This window comes from Apteryx mantelli, chromosome 1, assembly GCF_036417845.1.
Source record: "Apteryx mantelli isolate bAptMan1 chromosome 1, bAptMan1.hap1, whole genome shotgun sequence".
Classification (NCBI taxonomy): domain Eukaryota; kingdom Metazoa; phylum Chordata; class Aves; order Apterygiformes; family Apterygidae; genus Apteryx; species Apteryx mantelli.
This window is the reverse complement of record NC_089978.1, coordinates 135,052,612-135,079,481: the sequence shown is the minus strand read 5'-3', so window position 1 is coordinate 135,079,481 and position 26,870 is coordinate 135,052,612. Positions and strand designations below refer to the sequence as shown.

Genomic DNA, 26,870 nt, shown 5'->3' with positions numbered 1-26,870 from the left:
CCAGATCGCTTCCTAGTCCCAGTAAAAAAAGAAATGAACACAACAGAGTCTGTTTCTGGAAGGGTTTTTTTTGTTTGTTTTTCTTTTTTAAGAGCTTCATATATATATTTATATATATAAATTATTAGAATGTGTGTTGGGGCTTGGGAGTGCGTGGGAAACTTTGTTCGGGTGTTTTTCCATAGTTGGGTTGTTGGTTGTCTTTTTTTTTTTTTAATGTTTAAGTAAATATATATATGGGGACCAATCGAGATATACAACTGTGAAATCAGACACGCACGCAGGGATAAGGGAGTCACAAATTGCTACATAAAACTGTCACGTCTAATAGGATGTGCATGAGTTAAAGTACATCAATTAGAATGGGTGAGGGGAAAGGGGCAGCCACCTTCGCAAAGAAAGTACCAGGATGCAGGGTCTCTTGGCCGTGTCGGCTCTCCCATTGGGGTTCAAAGGGGTAGAGGCAATCGCAGTCTTTAAAACAGTCTCACGGTACTTCGCACCTCATGGCTCTATCCATTCTCTCGAGGTGTGAGAAAGCACAGCCATCATCTTGCAAACAGTCTCATGGTGCTTTGCACCTCAACAGCTAGGCCCAGTCCCTCAATGACTGACCAGGTAGGTAGGAGTGGCCATTTCTGAAGGGGTCCCATAATGCTTGCTTTGTATCTGACAGGATTTTGGAGACTGGGAAGCCACCCTGCCTAATTCGAAAAAGTTCCATGTTGCTTTTTTGCGTCACTAAGCTGTATCTTACATCTAAAGTAGGGGAGGGTGAGGAGGCATCTTGAAAAGAAGCTCCATCTGGTTTTGAGTTACTTCTTGGACACATCTCACAGAAGCAGAAAGGGCAGCAGCGTCATGTACGTGAAGTCCTGTGATGCTCTGCACTGCTTTTATTTAATGCAACTGTTCCCCCAATAGAAAGGATGGAGCAGCTGCAATCTTGAATTTCCATCAGTCTTTGTCTTTTTGAGCTCTCTGCAATGCTGATGTTTCCTTCAGAGCCCTGCTGAAATTATGTACCAGTCATTCCATGTCCTTTAGTGTTATTTCAATCCCTCCCCATTTTCTCTCCTCTCCTTTCTGCTTCCACGATGCCATCCTGTACTCTTCATCCATTCTGCTCTTGCACTGTACTGCACTGTAGGATCAGGATGTGTTAACTCTGCAGGTTCCCCTCCCCCAGGATTTGGTTGATCAATTGCTCTTCTTAAGAGAAAGACATGATGATGTTGTGTTGAGGGTAGGAGTCCATTTAAAGGGGTTTGTCACTTTCTTTCTTCAGGTGACTAGGAGAAAGAAGAAGAACAAGACGATTGTGAGAGAAAAAAGAGAGGGAGAAATAATTTAGTACTGTGCACTGCATTTGGTTAGTCTAGTCCCTCATGACAGTGCTGGCTTGGAAAGTTTTGCAAAATCTTAAGGTAGCAGATGCTATCCAAAAGGTACAGTATTGCACCTCTCCCTATCCCAATATGCTTCCCTGTGCACTTGCAAGAACCCTGTCTAGGACAGAGCATCCAAGCCTTGTGAACATATGGTGTTTTTGCAAGGGTATCAGTTAGGAATAACTATATTAGCACGCGTGAAACAGGCAAGTTTACCCCTCAAGGAAAGGAGCTGTGACCCCATACAAGAGATTAGCCTACAGCACACTGAACAGCCACCTGCCGAGAATGACCTTCATGATGGCCAACCTATAGCTTTGCCCCAGTGGCAAGGAATCCATGCTCTCAGATGTGGGGTCAAGGCTGGGTCAACCACTTAAGGAGAAACGCTTCCCTGATCCCACTTCTGCCATCCTCAGGCCATGGCCAGGTTCAGATTTGTACTGTGAGGTAAAAGCATTCTGCTCGCCCAGTTCCATGGAGAGAGCAGGTCCCATGCACCTGTAGTAATCCTCCTGTGTAGGGAGCGGTACTCCATGCAGAGGGTGGTGGGCATGAAGCCACTGCTGCTGTTCTAGAGCCAAGCGCTGCAGCTCAGCTGACTGTGCATGCATGGCCTGAAGCTGATGTGCTGCTGACATCGGTGCAGAGAGAGACCCCGGCAGGTCCCTGTAGGGTGCAGCTGCAGCCAAAAACAAACAAGAGAATAAACAAGTTAATGTAACAGCCCCATCCTCATCCACGTCCCCATAGCTTAGTCAAGACTTTATTGCACTTTTCCAGTCCTGCTAATGTGCAGGACTTGCTGATGCCCTGATATTCTAGGCCTGCCCTATGCCATGACAGAGCTCTGTTAACGGTTTGGTTTTATGACCCCCCCCCCCCACCCTGTCCACTGAAGCTCTGCTGATGCTCTTTAGAGAAGACTAGCAGTCCCCATAAGCACCCTTACCAAAAAGCTGGTGGCGCAGCACTTCATTCTCATGTAAGGGGTGAGGGAGGAGTGGGTTGGGGATGGTTCCCGCTGGGTATGGTATCCGGGTGAGATGTGATCCCGAGGCAAGTGGGTCAATAAGAGGGTGAACAGAGGCTGAGGCTGGGAAGAAAAAATATCAAAAGGTAATTGTCCCATGCTATGTAAGAGGCAAAGACGCAGGTGCAACAAAACAGATAGACATGGAAAAGGCCAGTGCTTATTAGGGGAGGAATGAATGCAAGGCTAGACAATGCAGTACCATTTCCTTCTGAGTGTATTCCTTTGGCCAGCACTGAATTTCACGTGAACTAGTCTGGCATAGCTCTGTCCCTGCCACACCACCTGGGTATTCCGACATTGTTATGCTCCCTGGGGAGCGCTGCTTCTTAAAGTTGATCCCACAAGAACCTGCTCTGCAATCGAGTCTGTACCCAGTATTGCGCCTGTATGCCACATCAGCTGTCATTCAAGTCTGTATGCACATTGGGTGCTTCCATTTCCAGGTCCCATCCAGGGCAGATGCTCAGTGCCAGGCACTCAAGTTTGCAAGTATTATCTAAGGCTGAAATGGAAGATATTATTTTATATGACAACTGCTCTTTCCACATAATCAAATCACTTAGTGTTTTGAACTGTCAAGATGCTGGCTGAAGGTATATAGCTATGCTGTGTAGGTGAATGGATGTTCATCGATACCCAATACCACTCTGAGTAGTTGCAATTGCAAGAATGGGTGTCTGTTTGTGGCTATCACCAGGTCCCACTGACCTCTCACAATGCCCAAATAGGCACAGCACTTTTTTCTATTATACTGTGGTTTGGGCTTTGTTTCCCTGCGATTTTTGTCACTAAACTTCTTTTTTCCTTGCTTTCCTGTGGTATGTGGAAATGGAAGAGACCAAGACTCAATTCTGAAGGGCAGCAGCCTTCCAGTTTCTTTCATAAATATAAGCCAACCTAAAGCCAATCTTCTGTCCCATCCTTTCCCACCATCTGCAGCAAGAGCCATAGGAGGAAACTGGAGAGTCAACATTTCATTAGGCTTAAGGATATCTTTGAAACTGTTGTTAGCAGGGCCCTCATTCTCTCTGCAGACCAGTCTGGGAGTAGAGTCCACAGCACCACCACCCTTGTTAGCCAGTGGCACCCCAGCATTATTAGTGTTCTCATAGATCCCAAACCAAAAGACGTGGTACAAATAGCTCTGTTCTCCACTAAGCAGCAAACTCACAGATATGCTGACAATTGCAGTAGATGTCAGTGTCTTTGGTGGGATGGAAGTGAGGGGTAGGCTGAATGATCATGGTATTGACCTTTTTTGGCTGAAGAGATGGGTCTGGGGCCCTCAAAGTCTAGTCTCAGCAGCTCTTGGGCTTCCCCAGAGCCAGGAGGGAGTACAAGGAGGGTGCAGTATGAGGCAGAGCACTGCTCTATGCAGAGCACCACACCTGTGCTGCACTTCTATGCAGTCCTTACCTGCATGTATAGCATCCTGCTGGTGGAGATGGAGGTGGGAGTGGATGTGGGAATGCTGATGATGATGTGGTGTCACATTGAGCATCTGAAGCCGGGCCAGAGGGTCATTGCTGAGAGCAGCCACCCGCTCTGCGTGCTGGCGCTCGGCTGCCAAGCGCTCAGCATAGGACATGTCAGGACGAAGGGTTGGGCCAGCCGCCAGCGCCAGCCTCTCCCGCTCCAAGTGGCCCAGCCCTGGGTGGAAGGGAAAAGCAGGATGAAGGCCAGGGGCTGTCTGCAGACTCAGCCCGCCATGGCGTGGGAAAGGATCCATGGCAGCAGCTGGCACGGCATGAAGCTGCTCCAACTCAGCTGGCTTGACTTCAAACCCAGGCTTGAGACGTTCACGCAGGTCTCGGTCCCTCAGGTCTCGTTCACGGGCTTCTCGCTCCCTCAACTCTCGCTCCCGCGTAGCTGGGTCACTGCTGTAGATGGCTGGCATGTTGTACCCCAGCAAGCCTGGGTCAACAGCACCCAGGGGCACATAAAAAGGGTGGTTGCGGTTGCTGGGGGACATAACGTGTGGCCGTGCATATTCACTGAGTGTGCGCAGAGCTGGAGTGTCAGGGCCCAGGTATGGGGGAACAGTTGCTACAGCACTGCCCTGCTCAAAGGAGGGGCGATGGGGAACAGGCCCAAGAGATGAGCATTCAACTGGCCGGCCCTCCTGGGCCATCTTCTGTAAGAGAGCAGAAAAACAAGCACCTCACTGTCACAGCCCCAAGAAGGAGTGGCTAAGGGGGTCCCCAAACAGCAGCCCCTGCTTCACTCCAATGGAGCAAGCCCCATCACACCTACCACGCTTCTCTCCAGCTCCCTCTCCTTCTCTCTTTCCCTCTCCTTCTCCCTCTCCCGCTCCCTCTCTCGTTCCTTCTCCTCACGGGCCTTCTGCTCAGCCTCTCTCCGGACTTTTTCCACCAAGTCTGCCCTTTTCTTGGCCAGCTTGGAGCCGTCAAGGGGTACAAAGTACAGGTCTGTGCGGGAGCAGGAGTTGAAGCCACGGTCCAGGTGTTTGTTGAACCTGAGTGAAAGAAATTAAGTGTGTCAGTATAAGAGGGGGGCTGAGGGAACAGTGAAAGCTGAGCCCTGCACTATGATAAGGGAAGGGCATACAAGGCTTATTAGTAAGGCAGCAGAGTGCAGCAATATCCCATACATTTGGGGCAACATCCCCTTGCATCCCCACACATCCCTGCTCAACCAGGCCCCTGGGCAGACATTCCTTTGCCACTCCCCGAGGTGGACTGATTCACAATGCAGAGGCCTGGCCAGGCTGCAAAGGCGTAGAGAGCATACTCCAAAAGTAGGGCCAAGGAGCAGAGTTGTGGCACTGCCCTCCAAGCCCCCCAGCTCAGTGGGCCTACCAGAGTTGGCCAAGCACTCAGGTATTGCTCTAATATCAGGTACTGGAGCCAGGTGGTGGCTAGCCGGCTCTCAGCTCCCCTAGGTTGATACCAGGAGCTGCATCAGTCTGGCTGTGTCTGCTCTCCAGAGAGGTCCATTTCCATCTAGGAAACCCCAAGAGACCATCCTTTCCCTTTCACACACTCCCTCTATTTTTCCCTTGAAGTTTGTGTGCCTCCCCACCTTCAGCACATCTCCAGCTCCCCTGTCTGCCCCACACCTGGCTGACTGGCTGGCATGGCTGGGCACGTCCACCACCTTGGGGGGCGGCGAGGGGCTGCGAGCCGGCGGCATGGGGCTCTCAGGAGGCTCGTACTCCTCTGATGGCTCCTGCTTGATCTGTGCTGCACTCAGTGGGAGGGGGGGCAGCGGTGGTGCGGGGGCACCCATGCTGCCCGGCAGTGAGGGGGCGGCCGGGGCAGGGGAGGGGGCTTTGTAACCACCCATCACAGGGGAAGATGTCATGTGGTAGCTGGGAGGGGTAGCCACGTGGAAGGAGGAGGCAGAGGACACAGGGGGAGAGCCTGGCTTGTAGGGAGCTGGGGGCTGGAAGGTAGGGACAGGGGATGATGCTCGCTTCCCATAGGGGGCTATGGCTGAGGGGGGCACCGGGGGCGACACGGTCTTGTAGGGGGCTGAGGAGGGGGAGGCCATGGTGGCAATGACAGTGGAGAGCGTGGTGGAAGCCGAAGTGACAGGAGGGCCAGCGCCGTGGGCAGGGGAGGGCGGGGGCGGTGGAGGGAAGGTGTATGTGGCAGGGCTCTGCCCCTGGGGGTGAGCACACAGGCCAGGATAGCTTCCCTGGGAAGAGGCAGAAGAGGCGGAAGACGACGAGGAGGAGGAGGAGGAGGAGGAGGAGGAGGAGGAGGAGGAGGAGGAAGAGGAGGAGGAGGAGGAGGGGGCCGCAGCGGCCGCAGAGGGAGCCTGGCTGTAAGTGGCCTGGCTGTGGGGTGGGTAGAGTCGCAGCCCATAAGTGGCATGGGAAGGGTGATGGTTGTTTGACTCCAGGGTGTGCGAGTAACCCCCGGGGGCCTGGGGAGGAGCTACTGTGGCTGGGGAAACCCCCGCTCCACTCCCATGCCCATGGTGGTGCTGCTGGGGCGCCTGCTGGTGGTGGGAGCTCTGGCCAGGGAAGGAGGCAGCAGGGTGGGAGCTGGTGTTGCCCAGCGGACGGCTGTAGGGGGGCGGCCCCTGGCTCCAGACAGGCTGGGAAGGCAGGGAGGGCTGGGTGTATTTGGGGGGCTGACTAGACACCGAGAGGCCACTGGGCAGGGGGAAGGAGTGGCCATAGGAGGCACTGTAACTGGGCAGGGGCTGGGCAGGGGACGCCTGGGGGTACTGAGCAGAGGAACTGGACGGTGGCAGTGGTGGAGGGGCATAGGGATAACGTGACGGGGCCACGGTTTGTGCCTTGTCCTGCCCCATCCCATGGGGCAATGGGAGGTGCCCAGCCAGGGTCTGCCCCACCATCCCCGGAGAACTGGAGGTGGCCACTGCATTGTTGAGTGGGCGCAGAGCTGGCAGGGGAGGCAGATTAGCAGAGACATGGGGAAAGGAAGGAGCAGAAGCCGGGGAGGCAGCTGGAGGGTTGGCTGGGGGGGTCTTTTGAGGGGGAAGCCCACCAACCACTGATGCCAGTGAGATAGGGGTGGTGGGCGGTGGATTGTGCTTGGCACTGAGGGTCTGCTCGCGACCCCCTGATGCTGGGAGCCCCCCCACACCACTGGCAATTTTGGTCCCAGCCTGGACCATATTGGCTGTAGGGTAAAGAGGAGCATGGGCAGAGGAGGAGGAGGAGGAGGAGGGAGTAGAAGAGGTGGCAACAGCAGAAGAGGAGGAGGCAGGTGTCTGTGGGGCCTGAGCCTGGAAAATCCGTGAAGCTTGACCCTCGAGCTGAGAGTGGTAGCTCCCTGCAGTGGGGCCCTGCGGGTGGACTTCGGCTGGGAGACCAAAGCTCGGCTCAGGCGGGCGGGCCAGGCTGTCAGGAGGAGGAGCTACCGGAGGACTCTGAGGGAAGAGCGGAGGGTGGTGATAGGAGTGAGATGGTCCCTGGGACAGCACAGAGGAAGAGTCAGAGTCATTCTCCACGCTTCCGGGGCTGTAGACACTTGGCGAGGTGCTCCTGTTATCCTGGTCAATGTCCCGTGGGTCACTGCTCATCTCATCATTGAAGCTGTGGCCATCAAGGCTGTCAACATCTGACGGGGATGGAGGACAGGGTAACTCCTGAAGCAGAAAAAGGAAGGAGATGTTATGCAGCCTCCCAGACCATGCACAACACTTTTCAAGTTCCCAGAGATCTTGCTTTTTGACCTTTCTCCCTTAGTCCCAGCACAAAGGAAAGTACACAGAGGGAAGGAGACATAATTTGGCAAGACAGTCAGCCCTACTAGAACTTCCCCTCTGAGCAGCTCCAGTGCTCTCAGGTACTTCAGGAACATCATGTGCTTAAGAAAGGAGGTGATGATGGGTGTCTTGTGTACAGAGGCAATGAGGGAGGTGCAGAGAACTGTTACAGACCAGGCTGAGAATGAATCTATGAAAGGTCTCAGCACCACCAATAAAGGGCCTTTGAGCAGGGTATAATTCAGTACCACCAGGTGGCAGATAGCAGCATGCACAAGCATTAAGGGGAGCCAGCAAATCCAGAACTGCTCTTTCCTATTTATCCAGGGCTTTCCTCATCACATTCCTTCCTCAGTGAGGAAACCCGCTCCCCTTTGGCTCCTGCCCTGCTCTCTTTGCTCCTTATTGGGGGGTTAACTCCCCATTGCTCTTCTGTTTCCCATTCCCTGCTCTCTCTCACCATGTCTCACTTCAGGCAATAAAATGTTCACTGATTAAGCAGCTAATGTGGACAATTAACAGGGTTTACAAGAGAGGCTAAAGTGAAAAAGATCATTGTTAAGCTGAATAGAATGTCCACATGGAGAAATTACATTGGTATAACTGCAATGGTTTAATTATATGGACATCATAACGCAAGTAAATACCCTTGTGTCCACAAGCCTTTAAAGCTGATTTCAGTTCCCTGTTAGTCTGTTCAGGCAAAGTACAAGAATTGAGTTTTCTTTCAGCTGGCTGATCTTTGATCCAGTCCAGTGTTGTCTGCATTTCAGAAAAGCCGTACTAGAACTATGGTGAGTGTATCTAAGTTGGTTTTGCACTCACTTTAGGATTGGTATCATTATCTGAATCCCAGCATGATTTAAGGATCTCCGTTTTATCCTGTTCTACAACAGGAAAAGAGACTGACTCTAAACTGCCACAAAGTTGTGTGTGGAGTGAGGGGAGGGGGATCAGCACATCTCACAGCTGCTGTTCATCAGCACAGCCAGATTCCCTGCTGGGGGTAACCAGGTTCCTGCTATTGAACTGGGGGAAGACAGGGCCTGCACCAGGCCCAAGAGTTCAGGAGTCCTGCCCAGACAAGGCCAAAGGAACAGAGCATTTTTGTCTTCTGAATCATCATTCCAGGTAGCTTTTTTGTATGCCAAGCAGATGTCATTTATGTTCCACTTGCAGAAGGGGCTACCGTGTGAAATCTGAGATGCCAGAATGTGTGATTGTTGTGGCGGCCACACGTAGGCTGGGGCTCCAGAGTGGCAAGAATTTCAAGCTAGGTGGACATGAGCAGCACGTACAGGGGAAAGGAGCATTTCTTTGCCCTGGCCCCAGGATATGCCAGTGGACACAGCAGGGGGAACTCACCTCAGTTTTGGTTTTTTTGGGAGCATTGCTGTCCTCCCCTTCACTCTCTGAAATCTCTTCTGTTCGGCCCTGCTTGCTGCCTTTGGGGGTGCAGGATTCCTCCACCTGGCCTTTCTGTAAGGGAGAGAAGGACAGGGAGGTGGGAGGGTCACAGGGAGACCTCCTCTCCTACCTGGCCTGCACAAATTCTAGTGGGTGAGATACAACTACCACAATGCAGTGTGTTGAAAAGCTTAACAGACTGGGGGCAGCGAGGAGTGGTCAGGACAACACTGAGACAGAATTTGGCAAAAATTAACATTTAAAAGGGCTAGTGAGACTGAGGACTGCTTCTGGGAAGATGGTGGGAAGTGTAAGATGCTGAGGATGAGAAGAAGGAATACATCCCACCCGTTCCAGATAGCTGATCCCAGAATGGGTTCCACAATGGATCCCATTTGGTCTGCAAAACTGGATCCCTAATGGATCCTATCTGGTCTGGGTAGTCCTCTGGCACCTCACACTCACATACTAACTTATACAACCTATACAACCTTTGTTGCTTGTCGGGATTTTTCAGCTTTGCCATCACTGCTGGAGGTGCTGACACCACCTGGGGAAGCTCGACCCCGTGATCTGAGCTCCTCTCGGGGCCCTGGAGTCTCCTTCTTCCGTCCACTCCTCATTGACATCTAAGAGAGATCACTGGATCAGTACTGCTGTGCAGCTCCCTCCATCCCTCCTTAGCTTCCCAAAGCCCCTGAACCTCTGGCCCTAGCACCCTGCTATGCCAAACTCAAGTTCACAACGAGCTTTGCTGTGAACCTCAGTCCCAACCCACAGCTCTTGTTTGATTCTGAGTTCCCCCCTCCTCCTCCCATCTCACGTACTGAGTCTTTGTTCTGTCGTGTCTTCATTCTTTTGGGTGTGGGACCCCCATTCTCCTTGGCCCGGTTTGATGAAAACATAAATTTTTATCAATCTACCCCCCTCCCCCCCCCCTCCCCCCGTTGTTCTCTGTGAGACTGAGACAGGCAAGATCAGCTCTTCTGGAAGGGAGGGCTTACACCAGCAATGCAACAAGATCCTGGTGAATCCTGAAAGGCAGACAGAGAGACAAAAGGTGAGAAAGTGAATAGCATGCGGGACATCCTTTTGTGGATTGCTATATAAATATGACAAAGTTATTATTGTTTTTTAATTATTATTTACAGATCCAAAAATCTTTATCGAGAAAGCAATAAGCTTTCCCATTACTAGGAGAAAAGATTTGACCACTGTGATCTCAGATTTCCTTTTTCCAGGAGTGAAACCCACATGATGGGAGGCAGTCAGGACCCAACAATAATTTTTTGGGGGAAGCAGGGAAGAATGGCTATCAGTATGCTGATTTTCCTCTGACATCATTTTAACATTTCCATTTCCTTATTTATTTGATCTTCAGAGAGAGAGAGAGGAAAAAATAATAGAAAACTGCTTTAAAATGTTCTTAGTGACAATTTTTCTGACTTCATGTGTTCCTCTTTGCACTTGTTGTCAGTGCAGTAGTTTCATGATCCTTAACTGTCCATGTGCTGTCATTAGCTGATTCTGCATAACGAGCCCCTGGAAGCCTTTGCTGCAAGAAGTATTATACAGCCCTGACCTATCCAGTGCATAACACACACTTGCATACATGCACCAGCATGTCATACAGAAATACTGACAAATCTTGCTCAGACTGTTCAGTTTCAAAAATACATAAATAGGAACAAGAAAATAAATTTAGCTTTGCTTTTGCATGTCACAAACAGAATCGACTGTTTAGCTTGGGGTGTCTCCCCAGATCTCCTTCCTTCCCATACTCTGGGCTGTTTCTCTGTATACCAGATGGTGTCCATCCCAGAAATGCAGAGTACATCCTTGCAGTTTGCAACAGCAGGAAGATTTCCGAGCTTACTCTGAATAAACTAACAGACCTGTGCTATGTCCCGAAAGCACCACCCATATTTAATACTCTGTTACACCACACAGCTCCTACTTCAGAGTAGGAAAGCACCATGATTGTGTTAGCCTGAGAACTGGACTGAGCTGATTAAGGAATGCTGCTCCTGGAGCTAGTTTGCTTGAGTGTGACTCCGGATCCTTTGCATGGTACCGCACTGCATCGTACAGGTGTAACCAAAGAGAGATATTCCTTCCCCAGACTGTTATATGAGCTCCTCTACTTGCTCTCTGCAATGGACAATCCCCAAGACAAGGAGATGTGTCTTGTGGATGAGGCATCAGGAGAAAAGATCCACATCTCCTGAGTTATATTCTGTGCTCTGGAAGCATTGGGAAGTTTGGAGAATAAGACTGAGAATTAGGTTTCCTAAAGGCCATCCCAGATCAGGAGAGATCAGCTTCTAGCAGGGCAATGCAAGAGAGCCCTGGATTCACTTTCACCTCTCTTGGAAGGGAGCTGAACCCAGGCATCAGAGCAAAGGCACTGGAAGAGAGGAACCCTGTCTCTCACATGCAGCCCTGCTGCTGAATTGGGTGATCTTGAGGTCACTGCTTTCCTCTACCTCCATTTCTCTATCTGTAAAATGGAAATAATGATACTGGCCTGTCTCTAGGGGGGTTCCACATCTTCCCTGACTAATGCTTAGAGAACCTCATATGGAAGGTGCTTGCAAAGAGCAGGAGATTGTTTGTTTTAATTTCATTAATATTTTATTTGACCCTCATCATGAAAGCCACAAGGGACTCATCCAGCCTTAATGAATTGTTGTGTGTGGGAATTAACTTAGACCTCTTCTTTAACAGAAAAAATCAGCTCACATTGGTTTAGACCTGATCTTGTGGAACCACAGCACCCTCATAATCCCCACAAACTGACATCTTTTACAACCTTGCGTTTCTGGCATAATTTGGTCTTTGGTTGCTAATTCAGCCAGATAGACTGATGCTATTTTCTATTCTAGATAAGCATCTAGAATTAACATTTCTTATATAAAAACAAACATTATAAAGAAAGACAATCCTAATTTAACACAACCTCAACAGACACCATGTTGACAGTCTTCAAGGATTAGCCCAGTTCTGCCTGAATACACAGAATTAGCAACAGCATATTACCAATATGTTACCGCTCTTATTTTACATTCAATGGGAATGCCATCCACAACTCTCATACTAAAGAACTGAACATCATAATGCAGTGCACAGATCTCACTTCAACTTTCCAGTAACTCAGTAATGGCAATTATGGTCTTCTTTCCAGAGAAATAAGTCAGAGAAATAATATGCAGTTAACCACATACTGAAACCTCCCTTTTTAACAGAAATACCAATACCAGAAATACTTATGTCAACTACAGAATACTCAGTACCAAACAAAGTCAGGAACAAATAGGTACACTTCAGTAGACAACAATTAACCATTGGGGCAGAAGTTTCTATCACTTACAGGATCACTTACAGGGTTAAGTCTTTTCTAAAACATATAACAGAATTGAACCATATGTTATTAGGCTCAGTATAGCAATTGTTACACCAGAGATTAGATGAGATGATCACAACACTGCCTTCTGGTCTTAATGTCCATGAAATAAAAGCTCACAGCATGAGCCTTGATAATTATAAACAAAGCAACAAAACTTGGCTTACACCTAAACCTTCCCATCACCAAAAATCTTTGTGAATGTATCTGAAGAATTCTTACTGATCCATGGTTTTGGAAAAGAAACGAGACATTTGGCAGTGCTGCTATCAAAGGGACAACCTTTTCTTGGCCTTGTGAAAATCTTTACAGGTTGGATTGAGTTATGAGTCATTGTGAATGACCATTTTCTGTTTGTGTTTCATACAGCCCAGCTCGGGCTGGCTTGCTGCCAAAACCCCTCCATATTCCAGTGAGAGCACTGGTACAGTTTCATACTAGCAACACCCACTCAGCAAGGACCCCCATGTGGGATCCAAAACGGATCCTGCTCTTTCCCCCCTGTGCTTCAAATGATCCTTTTTGCCCCAGGGAAACTGTCCTGCACAGGAAACCAGGAGACCAGGGGCAGTAGCTCCTCTTCTATGAAAGACTGCAGACGCTGTGTCTCCTTTGCAGGCTGTACTGTGGAGGAACTCTTCACAGGTAACAAAACTGGACAAAAGTCCATCTCTGCTGGAATGGATTCAAGTCAGTCCTACTTAAGTATATGCCCTCAGTCTCTCTTAGGAAGTCTGACAAAACTTTGTCCCTGGCTCAGGACATCATTTGCACACTAGACCATATACTGGGTGCCTGAGAAAAGAAACTTTCATAGATGGCAAAAGAAGCAGAGGAAACAGAAACAGGGCAGATTTGTCTAGGATAGCATTTGGGAATTTGGCAAGGGTCTCGTAAATGACAAGCAGGCAAAGAGTCATATGCTTGCAAGTGTCTGGGGCTGCTCACACAGGTCCACCCAGCACATGCTCCCAACAGCAGGGAAGCAATTTCAAATGGGACAGGGAAGCCTGGGATATGTCCCCAAAATCCACTGAGGGTTGAAGATTTTTGCCACTTCAGCTGGTGCTCAAAAGCAACACAGACTCCAGGACAGGCAGCCTGAGTCCCAGAGCACCACTGTGCTCGAGAAGGTTAAATGCTAGCTAAGGTCCAACCAGCTCTTCCTGGGGCCAGCGACAGCAGAAGGGAGGGTTGAAGGCTCCCAGGATCCATGTCACTTAGGAAGCAGAACTACCATCACTGTTACTTACTCTAGCAGTTTAGCTAGCAGACATTTAAAGCCTGATCCAGGTCTTGCTGAGATTAACTGCTAGGTGATCAGTTGTCAATTGTTACTGCAGTCTCTTCCCTTCCTTTTACATTATTCCTCTATTGGGGGAAAAAAGTCTGCTTGGTCTTATTATCTGCTATTCTTGATCCTCTGGTGATGCCCTAGAAATCTCGGATGGATTCAGAACTGGTCCAAGCAGGAAGGAAGGTGCAGCGAGGGGGGGAGCAATGTGACTGTGTCATGCCACATGAGCCCACCCTGAGCTAGCCTGTGATGATTTGGGGGAAAGCAATAGCACCAACGCAGCCTCCTCTCCCCACTGGGTCTCTACCTAGGCATCACTTATTAGGCTATATACCTAGTCAGAGGCACTGTATGCAAAGATCGCAAGGTGCATGGATGGATCATTTAGTCTCAAACAAGGAATGAATGCAAGACTCTGCCATACATCAGGACCCCAAATGCTGCAAGAAGGGGCAATTTGACAGTGTCTACACTTTTAAATGAAATGGACCAGGGCCTGTTCTCAGGCCCTAAGGCTGACTGGCATTACACAGCCTGCACCCATATGGCAAAATTCTCCTACCCTCCAAAATGGAATGGCCACATCTAAACTGGCTATTGGGAACGGGCATGGTCTCACACTAACTCTTAAACCATGCTAAAGCATCATCTGGGATAGCTGTTACAGGACAAAGATTATACAAAGGAATACCATGCTAAGGTAATAGTACAGCCAACTGTGCACCAATACTTGGACCCAGTTTAGTTTGTTACTATAGATGTAACCAATATTATCTTTCATTAGATGCCAGTCTGCAAAAAATAAGTTTTCAGTGAGGATCCAGTGAGGTTCCTCCTTTAGCCCGAGTATGGATAATCTAGAGTTCAAATCCTCTTGTTTTTTCAACTGGGAATTGTTAAAAGTACACAGAGAATATTTCTTAGTCATTTTTTAAAATGTAGGAGCGACATTCCCCCCCCTCCCCCCCAAAAAAAAAGTGAAATCAAAGGCATTTGGATTGCAAAGGCAGGGTCTCAGAAGTTAGGAAAATGTAATAATTAAACTGAGACTCTTTCTCCGCACTTCATTAGCTCTGTGTTCACATCCCATTTTTTTTTCTTCCTCCTTCTGCACAGGGACAGAGTAGCACTGAAGGGAGGCACTGGGGTGGTAAAATGAACACAGCTGCCCTCTAACACATCACAGATGCTGTAAAGTGTCCTGAAAGTAAGGTGAGATGATAACCCATGGATCGCTCATTATGACAGGTAAAGATCACCCAGGAGTGAGTGCCCATTGGAGCAGTATGGTCAGGGCACATGCACTTGTGGCTGGGAAGTCAGTAGTTTGCACATCTCATGCTGCCCCAGTGAGTGATGGCCCCACACAATAAATTTTTAATTCTTGCCTCCATTTCCCTCATCTATAAAAAGGGGGAAAATTCTCAGAGATTTATCAGGGTTAATAACTTTGTGATATCTTGAAAATATAAAGTTTTATCCAAAATATTACAACCAAACAACCTGATGTATGGCATTTCCTAACTGCTAAATACCTGACTTCATGCTTGAACCCTGATGTTTTACTATAGGGCATGGGGGAGAAAGGGAGGGAAGGAAGGGGAAAAGCAATGTATTCAGTGTTATATAGCAATAAATGAAGGGGTCAGAGTTCAGGCTGCATGTCAGAGTCTGACTGTCAGTCCTTTGATACGTGCCCTAAGCGTGACATTATTGTAAAAGAGAAAACGATTGTGAGTGAAGGGATTAGGACGCCAAAATGGTTGAATACCAAGATGGCAACAGGTAAATGCTTGCAGACAATATTATCTTGGTGTGACTATTCCTATAACTTACAAATTTTTCACTTAGTAGAGGTTTTTTTTTTTAAGAAAATATATTGAAGATATACAGAATGAAAGTTAGTTTTTGCTATGGGCATTTTTCTGTGTCCCACAAAATAATTACAACATTGGGTACATGCAGGGGCTGTGAACTCAGGCTGGAGAGTGGATTAATCAAGAAAGATTGTAGTCCTGGTCAAAAAAATCATACTCCAGTTAAAGCACTAGCCTACCCAGTGGATGAAGCTGTACCTAAATTCCTCCCCGCAAAATTAAAGTGAAGCTAGAGGAGTGCAGGAGACCGAAAGGCTCTTGAGCCCTGGCTGAAGGCAGTGAGCATTAGCTAAAGCTTTCTCCACCTGAACCATCAGAAGTTTTGCAGCCATCAGTTGCATCTTTCCTTGATGCTCTCCGATCTCCCTGCCCATTGCCAGTCTCCATCACCAGTGTTACAGCATGCTTTGGCAGCTGCTTGGACCCTCCTGTGCACCTCAGCTTCAATATTAAAACAGTGAAAGTTTTCACTTTTGTCATTTCTTTTAAATAAATAAATCAATTTTATATTATTTACTGGAATTTCACTGGATTCCTCTAGCTAAACTAGATTTACCAAATACTGCATAAAATAGTTCACTATGAAATGCTTTTAAATAAACCTAATCAATAAATGTAAATGAACATTTTCAGAAACTTCATCCTGTACCGAAGAGCAAATTGCACACATTTGAACACACAAGACAAATTAGCCCTCTTGATCTGGACCTGTCTATATATGTCTAAAATAATATCTCCCATATAAAGTACGGACTAAACCTTAACCAACATTTTTAACCCTTATCATATATGGAAGTTTCATGACAACAATATTTGTTAATGAATTGACTTGTCACACTACCTAGATACTCCTTTCCCCAGTAAAATAATTAATAACAATTAAAATGCAAACATTTCAAGAAATAATGCCAAATAAGAGCACTAAAAGATAAACTTTCAGGGTGCTGGCAGGTTTAGGAGATAAAATCAGTTTACTCTTATGAAGTCTGTATTAGTGTTTTGCACATTTTGTAATTCTGTACAACCACAAGGAGTAAAAACATAACTTTGAATATGAAAGCTGTAATCCTGGAACCTCCATTCAGTGCAAAGAGGTAGCTGAGAATAAAAAAAATATCTGCTGATGAACAGAATGAAATAGACAAAACATTTAGAACTAAAGTGAGGTAATAAAAAAAAAATTCATGCATTTAACAATAGCTTAAGCTACAGCACAGAAGATACTAATTCTTGCACATGCAACTGAAAATAAAGTTTGATTCACTAAATGAAGGTTAGATGTACTAAAGAAGGTTAGGTTAATCGTAAAATGATTCCTGAGGGCACATTAAAATGATTATAAGTACATAACAGGTTTACTTAAAAATCTCAGAAGAATCATTCAGTCTTCCCAAAGAAAGGCCTCAGGATTTCTCAGAGATACAGGTTGGCAGAGCCCAGTGGAAGATCACAAGATGCAACAAACTGGGATCACCTCTCTGAGTGTGGGATGGAGGCCTACATATCTGTGATTCAGAAGAGGGATACATCACACTCTCCGTATTCATTATTTTAAGAAGTGTGACATCTTCTACACTTGCAATGCCTGAGCAAGCCTTACCTGTGGAGCTGTCAGGATGTTAAGAGTTATAAACCCCCTTTTTATACATAGATTTTCCTTTATTAAGGAAAGTATATTACTCGAAGGCAAGTATATTACTCAGTGGCATCATGGACAAGCTGCCCAGAGACTCAAAGAAATATTTAGGCTGTAAGGCACCTCTGCTGGTCTCTACTCCCAACCCCTGCTCACAGCAGGGCTGACTCCAGAGCTAGATGAGGTTGCTCAGGACAGCCACACCATCCATCCATCCATCCATCCATCCATCCTTCCCTTCTGTAACAGACAAATGAACTCCTACTTACTAAAACTTGTATCACTCTGCAGGTGGCAGGGGAGGTCCAAGATGGAATATGGATCTCTGCTCATACCCCTCCACCCTGGACAAACTCTTCAGAGTGTAGAGAAGAACCAGAGAAAAGCTCAGGTGCTAGATAGATCAAGCTCTGCAAATGAATTTGAATGAATGAAATGTTGAAAGCATCAGGCTACAACCAGGTAAAACTGGTGGAGCTTCACAAGGATCAATGTCCTACCTCCCAATGACATTAAGTTAGGAGACGCTGTCAGTGCAGCAGATGATCAGGATATCATAAGGGAGAATTTAGAGAACATTAAGAAACTAAAGAAATGAAAACAGGATGGATACAGGAAAAGGACAAAGGGAAACCAGTGTGACTGATGAGAGTAAATTAATGAGAATAATGAGGATGGGAACTGACTGGGGGAGGACCGTAGAGGGACAGTCTAAGAGGAGTGACTGGGCAATTAAATGTCACATGAAAATCACTGTAGATAAATATAAAGCAATGCATATGGAGAAAAACAACTCTATCTTTACATATAAAATGATGGACTCTTGGCTGACTGTTGCCACTCAAGAGTGATACTCTTGGGATATGAGAGGCAGAGCCTGAAAATATTACCTCGACACTCAGCAGCCATTAAGAAAACAAATCACATGGTAGAAATTCCTAAGAAAGGAAGGCAAAACAAAGTAGAGAATGCCATTACATCCTTGCATAAACCCATGGTTTGCCCACATCTTGAAACATGTGTGCAGTTTTGCTCCTGCCATAAGAACTAGAAAGAAGGACAATAAATAGGCATGACTGAGTGGGTTAGACATCTTTGTCTAGAGAAGAGGTTACTAAGTGAGGACGTGATCAAGGTCTGTAAAACTGCGAATGATAAGTAGAGGTTAGGTAGGAAATATTTTTCTCTGTCTTTTAAAGTACAAGAACTAAGGACCATCAAATAAAGCTACAAAGAGGCAAGTTCAAAACAAACCAAAATAAATGGTTCTTCTTGAAGTGGGTGGCTGACTGTGGAATTTCTCACCAAAGATTGCTGTGGGTGCTAGAAGTTTGCACAGACTCAAGGGGATACTGAAGAGTTTCACGCAAAAAAGAATAACTGAGGCTTACTGAATAATTAGAAATCACATCCAGCTACGGCAGTCCCTGAGCTGGAAATGGTTGGAAGCTATGACAGTATCAGAGGAAAATAACATATATGCTTGCCTAGGTATTTGGTAGTGGCCACTGCTGGAGATAGGGCCCTGAACTGGATGGACCTACTAGGGTTGTTATGTTTTTAAATAAGCTCAATAGTACAAAGTGCTGAGGACAAGCAACAAGAACATCTGCTGTAAAAACTGCTCACCAGTAGGGAACGACCAAGGAGGAGAAAAGGCTGAGGAAGAAAGGGATTAATTAATCACCAGAGGGCTAAGGACCACCATTGTTCTTTCCAAGGCAACTATAATCCTAAAATGCATCAAACAAGGTATTACAGAGCATGAAAAATACAGTATTAATGCCACTAGACACAGTACTTTTCAGACCTCCTCTGGCAGGCCATGTAATGCCTCAGTTACCCCACATCAGGAAAGATGAATCAGATTGGAAAAAGTGCAGAAAGGAGTTTCCAAGATGCTAAGGGACATGAAGAGCCTCCTGTTATATACAAAGGTACCTAAAAAAAAAAAAAAAAAAGACTTTGTAACTTCACAAAATAAAAGCTGAGAGGTAACGTGATTACTGTCTGTAAAACACCAAAAACTAAACAAGGGAGTTAGAAGAGGTATTTAAGCTAAAAGAGAAAGCTGGTGTAAGAACAAATGGGTATAAAAAGGCCACCAACAATTTTAAGATAGAAATGAGAAGATTCCTAGCCATTCAGTGATGCTCTTTCCCTGGAGCATAACAAGGGGGAAAAAAAAAAGTCATTATTATTAAGATAGAATTCAGTAAGTTTGCAAAAGAGTTGAGATGGCATGGTGCCTGCAGGACTTTGCAGTCAATGACCCAAGTAAGCCCTTTTGATTCTCTGTTTCTAGGAACTCATGGCTGACAACAAAGTCAATGTAAGAGCCGTTTGTCCAAAGGGCAAAAATCAGAACAGGAAGAAGACGAATGGACAGATTCAGCAGGAAAGGGGTGAACCAGAGCTGAGGAGAAGGACACAGGAAAAAAAAAAAATCATACAGCACTTCAGACAACGATGAGCCGTGAGTCACACCCTTGCTTGGAATACCCACAGCTTTTCCTTGGTCTACAAAACTGTTCAAGTGGGATGATCCTGCCCTCACTTGTAAGATGAGGGAAGGGGAGCCTGGCAGTCTATCATGGAAAGATTTAGGTGGGAAGAACTCTCTGGAGGAGAGCTCAGCTTCAGGCCTCCCACATCTTAAAAGGACACCTGATCCCATAGATTAATAAGAAATTAAGCCCAGACTGGATTGCCAGAGGAAAAGGTATGACGGCAAATGAAACCACAATCCAAGATTTTTTTAATGGATCAGTGAGATACAGTCTTGGGTAATCTCTGTAAAGCAACATTTGTCAACCTGTAGGCTGAAGCCTAGCATACAGCTATGACACAAACATGATCTGTCTTGGCAAAAAAGCCTCACATAAGGATCCATTGCCAAAAAAAACAAGTATCTTGAAACTCAGTTGACAGACAATGGTGATCCACCACAGAATTCGTTTGTAGCTGGTGAAGGCACCAGCTGAGTGAAGTTTGCAGAAACATGGGTAAAGTTTGCAGAGGACACTAAGGTGCGTGCCAGAGAAAATAATGGATTGGAATCTCTGGCAAAGATCTTTTGGTGTTACTGCTGCAATGGGGCCGTGCAAAAAGACAAGCATTTTAACTCCAAAATAGACAATTTTTCACCAAGAACAAAAGAATGCAGAATCCACTCAAGGATGAAGGGTTATATCTGGATAAACAGAAGCTCTGAAAAGGCCTTGTAATTAATGACCGATGGCAAACTGAACATGAGTTCTCAGTACAAGACTTCTAAAGGGGTTATTCCTGAATGGATGAAATCCACTGAAGCATGAAGAAGGGAATACCCTTCAAGGGTAGGAATAGAGAAATGATTTTTACCTGCCTATATACATGATTGGTGGGACCATTATGGAATTAGCATGTGCAGTTTTTATATGCACACTTCAAAAAGGATGCTGACAAATGGAAAACTTTCAAAAAAGAACAACAAGGAATATGTGAGGCCTGGCAACCTCCCTCTCCCCTGCTAACAATAAGAACCTTAAGAAACTCAATATATTTACTTATCAGGGGAAGGATTAAAAGGTGACTCGATCATGGCCTATGAGTACTACAGAAGGAGAAGATTTCTAACAGCAGAGAGCTCTTTAATATGTAAGACAAAGACCTAAGATCCAATGGATAGGAGCTGAAGCTAGGTGAATTACAAATAGAAATACAGGGTAATTTCAGAAAAGGGGGAGAAATTAATCACTTGAAAGCTTAAATAGAAATCTAGTGCCTCACTGGAAATCTTTAAGGGTTTTTTTTTTTTTCTTCTAAAAGAAATGCTCTAAAGTTTTCTGCAAAGATCTCTGGGTAACATTCCCTGCCTTGTGCTGTGCAGGGGAGAGGACCAGCCAGTTGGTCAGAAGAGGTTTTTTTAAACACTGAGGTTGGCCAAGAGGTGAACGGGGGCTAATCCTGCATGAAACTGAAACTTGAAAGCAACAGTCTAGCAGCATATGAGGAAAGCTTGATGGAGAACCATCATTTAACTGGACAAACCATTGTTCGTAGAGACAGGACCATCTTTATGTGTCTGGCAAACTCTGAATAATTCTGAGAAAAATCAATTATTCTGTTGCACTGCCTGAAAGAAAAACAGTAGTATATCCCATATACTATGCTATAGTATAGCACCTTATGTCTAATAAAATACACAATATATACTCTATGTAATACCTAATATACTATTATATATATACACACTATGACATACACATATATATACCAGTATATCCAACCTGCTGCCCGAAGAGATTTGGTTGCTCTCAGATGCAGCCTTTGCTTAAGTGATCTATAACACAGAGAGACCTCATGGAAGAAACAATCAGAGTATCACCAAATGGCTTGTAAGACAGGGAAGTACATGACTAACATTTTCCAGCTAAACTGATCTATGATGAACAATGTCATCAAGGCAAGAGACATGAAGGAAGATTGAAAGCAACCAGTTACCCTTCCTCAGCAAAGCCCAGCCAGAAGATCATTGGCTAAGATTATCCAGAGCAGATACCGCAGTTACCCTCTAGTTTGTAGGTGAAAATACTGCCACAACAATCAAACATTGATATTCTTACAGGGGACAATAACAAATCAGTGTTTGCTGCCGCAATAAACACAGACAGTAAGACATTTCTGTAGAAGCATTATCAGAACTGGAAGCAAGACAGTGCTTCTGGAAGGCTAGTTCCCTCACAAAGTTAACTCATGTCAAACTTTTAACATATGCCAAATCCTTTCACCCAAGTTCTCTAAGCCCAATCAGCCATCCAGACTAAGGTAGAAGTGAAGCTCAAACAAGGACATTACTTGAGCAGGAAACATCCCCCCACATCTTGTTATTCTCCATGCACTTCACATTGAGGATGTGCATTGTGGGCCCACGATTGCCCATCACATGACCAGAAGGACAGAAAGATTCTTCAGCGTCCAGCTCAGTGTGATGCAAAGAGCAATGGGACAAGTACCTGGGCAAACTGGCACCACTTGTGTCTGGGGCACCACTGCAGAATCAGTAACTTGGGCAAGGCATTGATACGGAGCATCTCACACTCAGGTTAAAATAAGCACTGTTACTGGACTCAGGTAGCGATTGTGCTGACCACATAAATTAACTCTGCAGAGAATACATATCCTAAATGTGGCTCACTTGGTTAAGGACATGACTCTTTCAGAGACGCTTACACTTTCAAACATGCTCCAAACTTATGTTTGATTCTCCTTTGGACTACTGACCTTTAAGAATTTTATAAAGCATTTCTATTCTATACTTCATTACTAATATTCTTAAAGAAGTAAAGATAGAAGAGATGAAGTGATAAATAGAGGAAATACACTTGGTACTTCAGAGCATCTCAAACAGAGGAAGAAAGGGGTCAAAATCCACAGGAGGCAAGGAAGCAGTTTATTTGTCCAAATGGGGGAGAGAGAAAAAACAGAACTGGGGTTGATACAGTCCACACAGAAGAGGGAACCCGATTCTCAGGAGAAACATCTGAAAAGGGGAGACACCCAAAGAGAAAAAAAATGGATAAAATTCAAGTAGATATTTGAAAAGGGACAGAAATGAATAAATGCTCAGACCAATGCCATAGACTGCATTTGCAAAAGTATTACATTCCAGACCTGGCAAGGAAATAACTCTCCCCTGTATAGTTCTGGATCCTAGAGCGATCCCTGTGCTCCCCTGGAATGCTCTATCCACCTCTATCCCCCAGAAAAATGCTGATGAACATGAGGGAGATCAAGGAGGAATCAGGAAAGCATATAAGGAGGGACAGAGGCTAAATCTGAGGAAGAGCAAAACCTGCCTGATTCATTTCACCTACGAATAAAGGCTCCTCCACTTCAGGAAGAATAAAGATGAGATTGCTTTTAGTATACTACTGCTGCTGTACTGTAGAGTCATAGTTCTTTGCATGTACAGTATTATTTTGGAATACAAGTCTGTCTACAAGAAGCTCAACTGTAATTCCCTGTGCAGGCAAACATAAAGGTGAGAAGGCAAAAACTTTTCCAAGGTACCCAAGGGGTACAAAATCTGGGGGAATGATGGAAATTCATACAAAGAGAAGTAAAGGGAGGCCATCGCAGCAGGTTAAACCTGTTAATCTTCTTCATTAGGATTCACTGCACATTTAATTTGCAGATGTCTGGATGAGTTTTTTTGTTTCCAAGAAGAACCATGGCACTGCATGTTCGCTCCTTCATGGATATACTTGAAAAGCTCCATCATGAATCACAACCAGAAAAGGATCCTCCTGGTTTGAAAGACTAGATCATCCAAAAAGTTGGAAAACACACACATATGATTGGTTGTGCAGTCACCAATAACAAATGTAAAAATAATAACTTGGCCAAGGAACAGGGAAAGAAGGACAAAATTCATTCCCACAAACAATTTGACCATTCACATTGACAAGTACCCCATCCCTGGGTAATAATCTTGGAGTGTCATCCCCCCACACTTAAATGCCGCTCCCTCAAGGACACAGGTGCAGCACAGTTGTGATGCACAACATACTTGGGCGTAGAAGGAAGGAGGGTCTAGCTTTCAAGTCAAACAACTGTGTGTTGTGAAACTGAGGCACCCAGGCAAGGATTTGGCTAATTCACATCAACACATCAATTCTTGCAGGAAGTCATAAGGAGCGAACTCTGAAGCTTTAGGCATAAGTGAGGGACACATAACCATGTTCCACCATTCAGGTGAACACAAAATCAAAGATACATCTAACTCTCCCCTCCTATCCTGCTACACACACTTAAGATGATGGCCCACTACTTTCTCCCCACTTTGTCAATACTAGAAAGAATAGAGGTTGCCATGCAGTCTTTCCAGAACAATAATCCAGGAGAGATAATGCAAATAGATTTGAATGGCTAGCTTGATAAGGATGTGCTGTTCCAAAAGAACCAAAGCACCTCAAAAGAGACTGCACAGACAAAAAGCAACAGAAATTCTTACAGTAACCATCCTGGCAACTAAGTAACTCACTGCAGAAGTCAAGACAGCCACAGCACTGAGACGAATGCAAATAAAGACACTGCTCATTTCAAAAGCAACTCCATCAACACAAGCATACAATAGCTACCACAAGAAGTAAGCCAAAGAGAAGTCAACGTCAAGTAAAGGCAAATAAAGTAACACCACAGTGACCAAATGGCTGCCACTTCAACAGTACAGCGGCCACTCAGCAGAATACACCTGGCAATTCACTGGGCAACAACCACCAAAGAAGCCACAAACCAGCAATCTGCAGAAGACAGTGGGGCAAACCAACCGCCAGCTCAATGGCACAGCCAGGAGGACAGCATGGGAAATATGGGTGCCACTTCTCCCAGCTACCTAAATAGCAAAGAAACAACCAACTCAGCACACCAGAGGGATCTCAGCCAGTTCAAGGAAAGCACAAAAGCCACTTGTCTGATCCCCAAGGAGCAGCCTAGTGTTTTTCCTTGCAGGTTGCACAGGAGACGGCAGCAGGTCCCCAGGCTGAGGATTGCACGAGTCAGGAAGAAATCCTATGTGCAAACGCCAAAGACATGGAGACTGAGTAAACACACTTCTCAGCACCCCGATGGAAACATTATTTCCAAACATTATTTCTGCCTCCTCCCCAGCTGCAACTGGGAAAGAAGGGACAATGAGAGGCTCTTCAGCAGGAGGGAATGTCGCTGCGATTTTTAGGGGCTGGAAGGAACCGAAGCCTCCCCAGAAGGCAGTGTGCTGCCTGATTCGTTTCCAGCATTGTTTTATTTTCTGCGTGGCGCCGGGCTGCCGATTCAGAACTCTGGCACTCCCCTGGCTCCCCGCGCCAGCCGGCACCCCGGGGCCCCCGCGCCCCCCGGGGCGCTCGCCCCCGGCCCCTGCCGGAGGTCCCGCCGCAGGGCAGGGGGCCACGCGGCCCCCGGGGCGGTGACGTCATGCCGGGCACGCGGCGGGGGGCGTCCCCACCCCGGGACCCCCGCGGCTGGCGCGGTGCGGGCGGGCGCCAAGCACCCGCGTGTCCCGTGCCCGCCCGCCCCGCTTCCCGGAGGGAATGGGCTCAAAGGAAAACAAACTCCCGGAGCGGGGGGCACCGCCCCCCCCCCCCGCCTCCGGTAATTTACGAGCGTTTTCAGCGCCGCTCGAGCTGCTCCCAGCCGCGGCCGGGATCGGGGGCTGCAGGCAGCGGGGGTGAGGCCCCTCTGCCGCCCCCCCCCCCGTGCGAACACGCGCGAACGCCCCACGGACCCCACCGTGACCCGCAGCGCCCACAGCGGGGCAGGCACCGCGGGTGGCCGTTCCCCAGCGCCGTAGGGGTTAACCGCCATCCCCTCCTCGCCCCCCTTCCCTCACCCACAACTTTGCTCTTCTCTCCCCCCCATCACTCCCCGCTTATCCCCTTTCCCTCCCGCCGCCTCGCCCCCTCCCCAGTTCCCGGGGCCGACAGACAGGAGGGAAAACACCCGCGTAGGAATGCAGCGAGTGGGCGAAGATGACAAGCAGGGCGAGAAGGGCTGCGAGCGGGCGAGGGACTCACCGGCGGCTCCGGAGGGGAGGTCGAATGAAGGGAGGAATGGAGGAGGCGAGGAGCGGGGGGAAGGGATTTAAACGCTGCCCCCCTCCTTTTTTTTCTTTCCTCCCTCCTCCTTTTCCGTGCTCCCTCGGTTTCTCTGGTGCCTCCAGAATAACAAATCGGTCGCAGGGGCAGCAGCTCCGGGGGGATGGATGAGGGGATGGATGCGGCGATGAGCGGGGCCCCCCGCGGGTCTGGCGCCCCCTTCCCCCCGCCGCACCCCGCTCTCAGGCGCGGCCGGCGCTGCCCCACCGCCCTCCCATCGCGCCGACCGCGGCCTCCCTTAGCCACCTCCCATTTCCGAAGAGCCCAGAACGAGCCCCCCTCCCCCGCCGCCCGCCCCCTCCGCAGCCTCCCCCGGCCCGCCCCGCCGCTGAAACGTGGCTCTGCCCCCGCGCCAGCCGGGGGGAGCGGGCCGGACCGACAGTGCCGCGGCAAGGGGAGCGGGAGGCTGGGCCCGGCCGGGGCTGCGGCGCTCAGCCCGGGGGACGCACGGGCGTAGAAGTGCTTGGGGGGGGGGGGGGGGTCGGGGAGCCCCGGCTAAAAACCGCTCCTCAGAACAATACCAAAAAAAATGAATAAACTCTTCCAGGCAGGCCCCAAAGCTGGAAGCTGCGGTGGGAGCGTGGAGAGGGAGAGGAAACGAAGACGCGAGGAGAGAAAGGAGTCAATATTCACAGCCCCGCCCGGGCCTCGCCCCCTCTCGCGGGCAGCAGCACCCCTCCGTGCCCTCCTCGCCTGCCCACACGGCCCAGCCCCACTGCTCTCCGGGCCTTGCCTTCCCCGGCCTCCCCGCAGTCCCGCCTCCCCGCGCCATCCCACTACAAAGGAACGGGAGCGCCTCGAGCCTCTCTGGCACGACAGACCCGGGAGCCACCGAGTCCGGCAGCAGAAGCCAAGGAAGAGACGGCCTGGATTCGCCTGTCGTGGACGGGAGCCTCCCGCAGCACGCGCTCCGCCCTGCTCCCCATCCGCGGCCTAGCCCCCCGCCCCGCGGCGGGGCGCGCGGCCGGCCGGGCTCCATGCC

The 26,870-nt window shown here is 47.8% G+C and overlaps 1 protein-coding gene across 6 annotated transcripts; it reads right to left on the bottom strand.

The window, feature by feature from the left end:
- Positions 1-197: 197 nt before the first annotated feature.
- Positions 198-26,059, bottom strand: ATN1 (atrophin 1). 6 transcript variants are annotated; one of them, XM_067303179.1, is made up of 9 exons: positions 25,808-26,059; positions 9,531-9,668; positions 8,998-9,111; positions 5,507-7,512; positions 4,681-4,903; positions 3,844-4,561; positions 2,344-2,487; positions 1,893-2,073; positions 198-1,292 (listed from the first exon to the last, which is right to left on the bottom strand). In XM_067303179.1, the coding sequence occupies exons 2-9, from the start codon at positions 9,666-9,668 to the stop codon at positions 1,259-1,261; spliced, it is 3,558 nt and encodes a 1,185-aa protein (XP_067159280.1). In that variant the 5' UTR covers positions 25,808-26,059; the 3' UTR covers positions 198-1,258. The 6 variants fall into 6 exon arrangements, with proteins under 6 accessions (XP_067159280.1, XP_067159285.1, XP_067159276.1 ...); XM_067303184.1 differs by lacking the exon at positions 25,808-26,059 and adding an exon at positions 19,054-19,076; XM_067303175.1 differs by lacking the exon at positions 25,808-26,059 and adding an exon at positions 10,044-11,568.
- Positions 26,060-26,870: the final 811 nt, after the last annotated feature.